This window comes from Gopherus evgoodei, chromosome 7 (genome assembly GCF_007399415.2).
Source record: "Gopherus evgoodei ecotype Sinaloan lineage chromosome 7, rGopEvg1_v1.p, whole genome shotgun sequence".
Taxonomy (NCBI): Eukaryota; Metazoa; Chordata; order Testudines; family Testudinidae; genus Gopherus; species Gopherus evgoodei.
In genome coordinates, this window is record NC_044328.1 from 15,221,760 (window position 1) to 15,232,522 (window position 10,763).

Sequence of the window (10,763 nt, forward strand, 5' to 3'; positions counted from 1 at the left end):
CTGTGTTTTCCAAATTGTTTTCTAACCTAAAGGAGTGCACTTAATGTTATGAGATCAAAGTTGATCAACTCTTTTTTTTTCTTTTCTCTCCCTGAAATAATTATGTAATTCTTGGATTTTCCCAAACAAAACTGCTTCATTGCTTTTCTTCAATGCCAACAGTCCAACCCTCAGCTAACAGACAGTAAAAAGGCAGCGCGCGTAGTGCAGTGAAAAAAGCTCCGGTAAGAAAATAGATTTTAGTTTTAAGCTTCCAGAGGATTATTATGAACAACAGGAAGCCCAAACATTCTACGTTCTAAAATGTTCATTGACAGTGGCCACTTTAAAAGGTCAAAGTCAAGACTTCTAAATTCCAGATAGGACACATTTTGTATAATCTAATAGGAAGTGTTTTTTGGATTCTGTTAGCTAACACTGCCTCCTCTCCCCCCCAAAAAACGTGAGGGGGTACTCCACATGGTTTATCACATGGAGACCCCGATGCATCATATGCATAGGGGAGGGATTTGGGAGGCCAGTGAGGAGGCAGAGAGCATGACCCTCTCACTACATAGATTACTGAGACAATTGCATGTAAAGATTGTCCCTGTGTGTTGCTTCCTATCCCTGGCAGCACAATTACCTGGGAAACCACTCTACCTTTGATTTACCACACCCCTCTGAAAGTAGTAAACAATTAAAATCAAAGCTATTAAAATAGCAATGGATTTTGGGGTGAGGATTGTTATACTGAAGTTTTGGGACTTTTGCTTAATATAGAAGGGTGTTTTGGTTTAATTCTTTTTTAGCCTGAAGTGGTTGGTAAAATGGTATTTTGAGAGTTGGCTGTGCAGTATATAAATCCTCATAATGAATGAAATGTCAATATACTATTTTATCAAAAAGCACAGTGTTTTAAGTAATTTAAATCATTCATATAAGGGACTTCTATGTTTTGTTTCTTTGTGTCTGTATATAACGCAATGCTAGCAGGCACTCATTTAGCCTATAGCAGTTCAAGACTGAGTCCCTGTTACATCCTGGTTCAAACATAGCCTGTTTTCTAGGGCAGATGAATTTTAGACTACTTTTTTGCTTTACTTAAACAGTTCACAAGGATGAAATATGAGACGGATGTCAAAGGGTTTGGCTACACTACAGATGGTACAACAGCACAGCTTCGGCATTGCAGCTGTACTGCGATAGTCTCATAGTATTGACCTGGGGTCGCCAACCTTTCAGAAGTGGTGTGCCGAGCTTCATTTATTTATTCTAATTTAAGGTTTTGCATGCCAGTAATACATTTAAACATTTTTAGAAGGTCTCTTTCTACAAGTCTATAATATATAAACTATTGTTGTATGTAAAGTAAATAAGGTTTTTAAAATGTTTAAGAAGCTTCATTTAAAATTAAATTAAAATGCAGAGCCTCCCAGACCGGTGGCCAGGACCTGGGCAGTGTGAGTGCCACTGAAAATCAGCTCACGTGCCACCTTCGGCATGCGTGCCATAGATTGCCTACCCCAGTATAGACACTTGTTACAGTGACATTTTCTCTTGCCCCTGTAGTTAATCCATCCTTTCAAGAGGTGGTAGCTAGGTTGATGGAATAATTTTTCCATAAATGTAGAGTATGTTTGCACTGCAATTAAAACTCAGTGGCTGGTCTGCATCAGCTGACTCAGGCTTGCAGGGCTCAGGCCAAGGGACCGTGTAACTGCAGTGTGGATATTTGGGCTAGTACTGGAGCCTGAGCTCTGCGGCCCTCCTCACTTGAAGTGTCTGAGAACTCAGGCTCCAGCCCAAGCCTGAACATCTACACCGCAATTAAACAGCCCTGCAAGCCCAGTCCCTGTGAGCCCAAGTCAGCTGACACAGACTATCTGTGGGTGTCTGATTGCAGCATAGACATAACCTTAGCAGTATCTGTACTGGGGCTTAGGTCAGTTTAACTACTTCTCTTAGTGACATAGCTAGGTCAACATAAGTTTTAGATGTAGACCAGGCCTCAGGAGGAAGCAAAAATAAAGAAATTGAAAAGAAACTATTTAGAGAAATCATATGAAAATACAAACTTAAGCCTTATTCTGGGAATATGATAGCATTCAGGTGGACTGCTTCACTCATGCACTATCCATTCCAGGATCATATTCTCATCTTAATGCTGTATCTAGATAACTATGAGTGAAATAAATTGCCTTTTCACTTCTTCCATCCTGGTACAAGACTCTCTATCTCACAGTAATCTGAACTGTACCCATCTTTCCAAATTTTATATTTGAGAGAAGGTCCCCAACTCAGTCCCTGTAGCTAGTCTTCTGCTCCTTCTTATGGGTCTTACTCCTTCAAGATCTCTTGAGTTTAGGCAGAGACACTGTCACCTTCCAACTAACTTCTTCCTCAATGGAACCCAGTTCTGCTGAGTTACCTTAGCAACGTCATGATGTCATTCTTTAGAATCCCAGGTCTACAGCTATTGTAGTTATTCAGATCAGCTGTGCTCAATCTGTTTAGGTGGTAGCATCAATTTACCAGTCTAAGATTTCAGCTGTACTTGCTAGTATATTCAGTAGTACATGCTGTAACCTGCTGATAAGCAGGGGCTACTGCATATGGAGTCCAAATTCCATTGTGGGACAGAGCACTCACAAATGAATTTGTAGTACAAAGGCTCTGCATCAGGGTAGAGCCGGGAGAGCCTGAAGTTCATACACCTGTTGTTAAGAAAGAATCATTTATTACATAGACATAGTCCCATGAGGTCTCTGAAGGAGAGCTCTATGTAAGCTCGAAAGCTAGTCTGTCTCACCAACAGATGTCAGTCCAATAAAAGATATTACCTCACCCATCTTGTCTCTCTAATATCCGGGGACTAACACAGCTATATTTATTACATAACATTCATAGCAGTAGAGTTTATAAAGCAACACAATTTTTGTAGCTGATTAAGCACCAAAGCAAAGCTGAAACACTTGATTTAGTACAAATCTGTTTACGGCTAGTATATTCCCACATGAGAAACATTTTGTCCGATGTTCAACACGATAAAGACCATAACATAGCTATATTTCCTGCAACAATTTGTTTCCTCATGAAGGCTTGAAAGAGCTGTACTACCTCTTGAACGTTCCAATGGCATCACGTTGGGGTAACGGACAAGGATAACTGAGTGGGAAGTGAGTTTAAAATTTAAATGATAGTTGGAAGGAAAAGGAAACAGTTGTGTTGAAAAGGCATAATCTACAGCAAGGAAAACTTTTTCATAGCATGCACCACTTCTTAATGGAGATTGCTGGGGAGGGGATCCACAAGGCAATCTCAGATGTGCAGACCAACTTCCATTTGTAATTTCATAACAGACTTTTGGCAATTACAAAATTTGCTTATGTGGAAAGGCAATATTAAGAGAGCTTTTACAGTATTTTGGTGGTCTTTTAATGAACTATAGCAGCTGGAAACAAGTGAGTCAGAACCCTGGGACCAGCCATAGTTCCACAGACTAGCCTTCCTTCCATGGACCAGCTTTTGGTAACCTCTCCTTATATAGGGTATTGTCCATAAGGTTTTCAGTATCAGTTGTGAAGGGAGAACATTATATTTTTCTGAGCTGAGGTTGACTGAAATCCTACTGTCCTGTAGCTATATATATATATATATGTTAATACAGACATTGTTTCTGTTTTATTTCCAGCCATCAGTTTTAAAGAGAATATCCCATTTGGGGTGCTTAATAACAGGGTGCGATAGTCTGGAACAACCTCTGATCTTACTGCAAACAGCTTGCAGGAATCTAGGTCTGGAACTAGGAACAGATGTACATTTAGCAATAAACTGTGCTGCTCATGAATTGATGGACTATGTAAGTTATTTTTAATATCTCTTCTTTAACTGATTTTAAAGTGATTGCTTATTGTTTCTTATTTGTTTTGCGGTAGCACATAGATGTCACAACCGCATTGTGTTGGGCAGTGTACACCATACAACAAAGACAAGTCCCCTGCCCCGATACATGAGGCTTTGAACATGTAGCCCCCTGTGGTGTGGCACCATCCAAAACAGCGAAAAATGTATGGGTGAGTGGAAGGGGAGCAAGCCTCAGGGAGACCACTCAGTTGTCTCATCCCCTTGTGTACTGTGCAGCAGAGCTCTGTAGTGACCTCTCTGCACATGAACATGGAGAACAAGGGACAAGCTAGTGTGGTGAGACATACCCGTACCTACTAACAGAATGGGTACCCAGGAATAAAACCTTGTGTGGAGCAAGGCACACTGTTATATGACCTGGCATAGCAGCTGTGGCTTGCTTTAGAGACACTTGGGACAGTTGTGGCTAAATCATCCATCCCTTTTCATGTGGGGTGTGGCCCATTATTCACGGGGTGGCCTTTAGAATTTAAAACACTGAAAGGCTAATTCTGCCAGCCAGCGTTACTCCTATTTTTCTTTATTTGAGAACTTTTCTGATCAATCCTTGTCAATTTAGCAATGCTTAATGGATAAATATTCACTACTAGTTAAATCAAGCAAGCCAAATTCATTTCACTTATGATCTAAACTTCATTCATATCAGTATGCAGATTATATGCCTAGCTTCCACCACTCACTTTGTCTTTAAATGTCTAAATATCTTCATATTCTGCAAAGCAATGGATTCCTGCTGTAATCCATTCACACTATTCCCCCCCCCCCGACCCTGTATTTTATTGTACAACACCTGTTATGCTTTAACGCTATACACACATCAAGTGTAGGGTACAATCTACTCTGTAAAAATGACAAAAACACTTGCAGCAGCGAGTCTCAGATGTGGGCTTGTGCTACAGGGTAAAAATAGCAGTCTAGGTGTTCCTGCTGGGTCTGAAGCCTGAGCTCTGAGACCCAGTGAGGGGGGTGAGACTCAGAACCAGGCTCCAGCCTGAGCAAGAATGTCTTCACTGCTATTTTTAGTCCCGTAGCACAAGCCCTGTGAACTCAAGTGAATTGACCCAGTCTCTGAGACTCATTGTTGCAGGTTTTTTGTTTTTGTTTTTCTTGCAGCGTAGATGTACTCAAATACCTGTTCTGTCTGGCTTAGTATTTAATGCGTTTTTTTAATGTTTTGCTTTCAGTGACAGAAACCCTTCATTTTTAATATCAGACATTTTATAAGATGCTTGTGGTGTGTAACAGGAACCATGCCAACTGAGGTCAATTTGGCACACCCAGAAATCCTATTTTAAAATGAACAGAACCTTAAATGATTAAATAACGGGAACTGTCATAACATTAATGGTGTGTGAAAGTGATGAAAGCTAGAACTTCTCCTTAGTTTGTCATTCTGCCATTAATTCTACCACTACCTAGACAGTGTTGCCAACCTCAGGTATGCCAAAATCGTGAGTCAGGTCCCACAAATCATAAGTGTGGCATAAAAACAATGTATTTTGCTTCTTTTTCTTTGCCCTCTTGTTTCTGAGCCTTTAGTGTGCACTCAGTTCATGTTTTCAAGCTTTTTTCTGCATCCATTAGGGCTAGAAACTTTTTTCACAAAAAAAAGAAGTAGTTTTTGTGCAGTGTCTTATTCAGCAGCAGAGGCTTTCAGAAAAATGCCAAATAGTGTAAAGCTCACAATAAAATCAGGAGAGTTGGCAACACTGCCTAGGACATAAAAATAGCATGAGGTAAACTCCATGCACCTCACACAAAGCCTGAGTAAATAGCTAATGGTCTCTGGACTGAAATAAGGGCCGTGTACCCTGCACTCACCTCGGGAGGGTTTTATGGCCACTGGATCTGCATGACTGCAGTGAAAATTGTTTACCACAAAATTGCTACCATTTTTTTCCTTTACACATTTAACTTATGTTTTTAGACCAAAGGAAAATATGAAATACTGACTGGAACACTCAAGAGTCCTGATGAAATAGTCGATATGTACGTGGACCTAATTAATAAATACCCCTCAATTATTGCATTAATAGATCCCCTGAGGAAAGAGGTAAGACAGAGATATTTTGAAAGCTTTTAGATTATGCTCTGAGAAATATATTTTCTAAAGGAAATAAGAAGTCATACATAAACACTCGTGGGTGAAATTCACTCCTATCCAGAGGGCCAGTACACCATCTATATCCTACTTAATCCCCATACTGAGAGCTTAAGTTATACATATGTGATGCATAGGTCGTATGTTAGCTCTCTGCACAGGCCTTGTGTACTCATCAGGAACCATGGGGAGAATTTCACTGAATTTGCATTGTTTACCAAAAATTAAAACCATAAGGAAAAAGTGGCATTTTTCTCTCTCTTGGAGACACACACAATGAAAATTTATGTCAGACTTTATTCACATGTCCACTAATTGGTGATAATGGCCCTTACTTTATATACATTTGACATGACACTTGACAGAAATTAATCCTGATTAGTGTGAGCATAATGCAGATATACAATACGTAATGTGTTTTAAAGAATTAAATGAAAATGAAGTTCTGGCAGATTCAACTTGCTAAGCCAGTCTCATTTTAATTACACATCCTTTCTTAGGTGCTCATATAGTATTTTAGATACATTGCAAAAATGAAAAACTACTTGTGCAGCAGGAAAAAAGATTTAGACATAGCTGTATTCCTAAGAATAATTTAGTAATGAAATAAGTTGCTATGATACTATTGCACCAACATTTACACTCATACTGCAATATAAACCCATATTTGACAGTGCTGCTCAACAGAGTTAAAAGGAGTGGTAGAACCACATAGAATTAACTGGAGTATATTAACATTAGATTTAACTACCAATAAAATCAAAATTAGAAGAGATAAATGGATGTGGCCAATTAATCATAATTAAGTAGAACAATATTAAATATGATATTAAGATACATGTATATGGATGAAAGGGACAGATTTTATAAATTTAAATATCAATGGTTTTATCATTGTTTCCAGTGATGTTAATATTTAGGTTTGCCATATTTCAGAAAGACAAAAACCCAACTGTAGCCACGTAAATATATTTTCCACAGTTCTGCAGCCACATCATTTAATGTGGAATCTATCCCTTGGAGAAGAACTGTGCACCAAATCCCTAAGCTTTCATTTAAAAACAATGCATCTTTCTAGCCTTCATGCTTATGAAGAAGACTTTATAAATGTGAACCAAGGGTAAACCAATGCAATGTTGTCTTTCTGAATCTGCTCATAGCCTGAAACAATAGCTCTGAGAGGAGTGAACTGCCCCATTCATCTCAATGAGTTGTTAACTCTGAAACCTAAAGGTGACCATTTAAATATGAAAGTTTAAAACAATTTAATTGCTGATCATCCTAACAGAAATTTATAGCTAGCTTTGCTTCTCTCACAGTTCTAAACTGACTCACGCCCTTCCTGAGGTGCCAGAAGCCCAGATCGTTCCTTAGCTGCCCAAACTTCCAACTTCCCCTGACAGCTGCTGTGATGAAGTTATGTGCTTTCAATATAGAAATCTGCCAGAATATCAAAAATTGAATATGGAAGAGCTTACAATAGTTCAGTATTTAACAAAAACAAATGACAAAGCTTATTCACAACACAGCTTTGCCACAAACATTTGGGCATTTTAGAAATATCACTAATCTGGACCTATATCATCCGTCCATTCTTATACAGCAAAACACTTTAGTGAGTGCTCAACTTTAGGCATGTGCTTAAGTGCCATTAACTTCAATGTGACTTAAGCATGTGCTTAAATGCTTTGCTGAATTGGAGCCCTACACAGTGCAAATTTCTAATTACAGATACAGATTCTATGTGATTGGTAAAGCAAGAATTATGAACTGAGGAAATTCACAAATCTCAAATACATCTGAGAATTTTACAACCTATTCACAGATAATTTGTGAACAGAAAAAAGGCAAACTTTATTTGCTGTTCTCTCTGAGTCTGCCTGCAGCTCTTATCTTCCTGTCTTGATACATGTCATCAGGCTGATTATATGGCTACTTCCTGTTTCACTATTTCATATTTAAATGATAGGGATTTTAAAATAAATAATTTCTAGCTATTTAACCATATTTTATATTGGATCAAGTGACTGGAAACTATTTTATATTCCATTAGTTTTCTTTTAACCAAGTCTGCAGGGGAGAGCTGATGTTTTTTACCTGTGACTAGCTCTCTTCTTGCCTTTAGCAAAATCCCTACAGCCAAACAAAATGCCAGTGATATATTTGATCTGTGTCTGCTAATAAAAATAATTTCTCTGTGTGAATTGATAGCCCTGGGGCGAAATCCTGGTCCCACTGAAGTCAATGGCTGTTTTGCCATAAACTTTAGTGAGGTCACGATTTCATGCTTGGTGTTCCCTATGCCTCCCCACACCTTATTTTCACCCCTCAACATTTTTTTTTGATTGTTTTCCTAAATTTGTCCTTTAAACAACTAATCATTTACTTTACTGTTTACCCAGGATGGCCAGCAATGGAGCAATATATGTAATGCTGTTGGTTCCAGATGTTATTTGATTGCAGAAGATGCAGCCAAAAGTATTTCTAAACTTGTGGAGGATCAAAATATAAACATACCAAAATGCAGTGGTCTTATAATAAAATATACAAATCAAACCAAGATATCTGACCTCACAGAACTTACCCGACTTCTAGAAGGTGAGTAGTGGAAAAGTCTGAATTTCAAAACCCAATAATGAATACATAAGACAGCTACACTTATGCAATCTATAAATATGTAATATTTCACATTTAAATACAGCCATTGACAGTTTAGGACGTGCTTGTTAAAAGAAATTAAAACTCATGGCTTGATTGCCAAATACATGTAGGAGGAGTTCATATATTCTGAAAATATTTAATGAATCCTTATAATATGTTCCAGTGCTTCAAATGTACCTGAGTGATACTGTGCATGTCTGGAATGTGTATGTATTTTCAAGCTATGGCTAAACTTTATATATTCAGACACCAGAACTGAAAAACAAATAAACAAACAAAAGCTGAACTGGAGGAAGCTGAAATGTTACCTGTAACAAACAAACAAAACCAGACTGGTCCACAAATGTAATCTAGACAGCTAAATTAAGGATTCTTTTTATTGACCCTTGGTTGTTACTGTACGTAATACTTGTGGGGGGTTACATTTGTCAATATCTTGTTTTGTTCTTTATATGTTCCCAGAGACTTTATAAATGGATACATTTGCATATATCCAACTGTTCGCCTCCTCCCTAAAATAAAACAAAATGAAAAACCACCATGTCAAAAATCAATGAATAGTGAACTTTAGGATTTAAATCACACCAGGTGGGAGGGCTCTTTTTCATAGTGAAGAGGAATCACTTGTGCTATGCTAGAGAATACATTTAGAATTAGAATACAGTACCTAGAAACCTATTCTACCATCTGGAATACATTGCCAGAATGATCAACTTAGCCTGGAGTACACCTCTACCTCGATATAATGCAACTCGATATAACACGAATTTGGATATAACGTGGTAAAGCAGTGCTCCGGGGGGGAAGCGGGGAGGGGCTGCGCACTCCAGTGGATCAAAGCAAGTTTAATATAACATGGTAAGATTTTTTGGCTCTCGAGGACAGCATTATATCAAGGTAGAGGTGTAGTTATAAGAATTAGAGCACAGATGTTAGGTGTCACCTTAGCCAGGCTGAAAGGAAATAGATTTAGGAAGGTAAAAGGAGAAATAATAAAAATTCAGACAGGTATTATATTGCAACTGATATTATTGTGTACTTTTCTATCAGGAGGACATTTACTCCATCTTTCCCCTATTTGTATTTAACCTCAGAGTGAGCCAAAAGAATTAATATATAAAAAGTGAAATCTATATTTTTGTGAAATCTATAAAACATTTCCTAATGAAGGCTAAAGTCTCTTATTATATAGGTCAAAGACATATCGCCATATTAGGAAGTCCAGCTGGAGAATCTTCTGATGATAGCCTTGTAGATCTGGTATGTATTGAAAGCTGTTCAGTTGCAGAATTGCTAAACCATTGCTTTTATCATGAACTGGTATTTAGGAGAAAGGCTGTCTGTGTTTGAGAAAGGCATATAATCTATTAAAAGGGTTTTTTCCTTAGAAAGTCACCTTTTACAGACAGTTAATCTTTGAACTTTTATTTTTTTTTAAAAAGCAAGAAAATTGCCAAAGGAGGATAAAGAGAACATACTTAAAAGTGTGTATTATCTATTTGCTTGCATTAGTTTGTGAAAATGTAAATGAATTACTGAAATTATACCTGAGTAGTAATAACAATCTTGTATAGTACATCTTAGCTCTGATAGTCTCTTTGTATTGACATTGCATTTGCAAATAAAATTTCATCTTATGACAGTGATTAGTGTGCAACTCCAACTACATCTTTAATTAAAGGAAGGTTTTATTCCCACATAGAAAGATGAGAAGTATTATTATGAGTAGGATTTACCTTAGGACACCAAGTTAAATAACTAGGAAGAAAGCAACTTCCATTGCTAAACTGTGGAATTTTAAAAAATGCACTTTTTTGTCCTAAGGCTGTTGGCCTGGGTGCCAGGTTTATCAAGTTGGGAGGTCTTTCCCGTGGAGAAAGGGTGACCAAATACAACCGCCTTCTTGCTATAGAGGAAGAACTGGCCAAGAATGGAACACTGCGTATGAGCTTCTTTCTTACTTGTTTTCAGCTTGCAATGAATAAGAGAACAAAGATTGCAGGAGGAATGATTGAAACTGCTCCACGGGAGGGAAAAGGAATGAAAAGACTATAAATAAGCAATGACAAAAAACTAGGATGGCACTTGCCACAAC

At 37.9% G+C, this 10,763-nt stretch overlaps 1 protein-coding gene across 3 annotated transcripts in view; it reads left to right on the forward strand.

Moving 5' to 3' along the window:
* ENO4 (enolase 4) overlaps positions 1-10,763 on the forward strand; it is a 32,510-nt gene that overhangs the window by 19,285 nt on the left and 2,462 nt on the right. For 2 of the 3 annotated variants that reach the window (XM_030570858.1, XM_030570860.1), the window contains 5 exons: positions 3,674-3,841; positions 5,834-5,959; positions 8,410-8,605; positions 9,861-9,928; positions 10,493-10,610. In XM_030570858.1, the coding sequence (XP_030426718.1) occupies positions 3,674-3,841; positions 5,834-5,959; positions 8,410-8,605; positions 9,861-9,928; positions 10,493-10,610 (676 nt within the window). The remainder of the gene's footprint in view (positions 1-3,673; positions 3,842-5,833; positions 5,960-8,409; positions 8,606-9,860; positions 9,929-10,492; positions 10,611-10,763) is intronic. The other variant, XM_030570859.1, reaches the window with a different exon arrangement.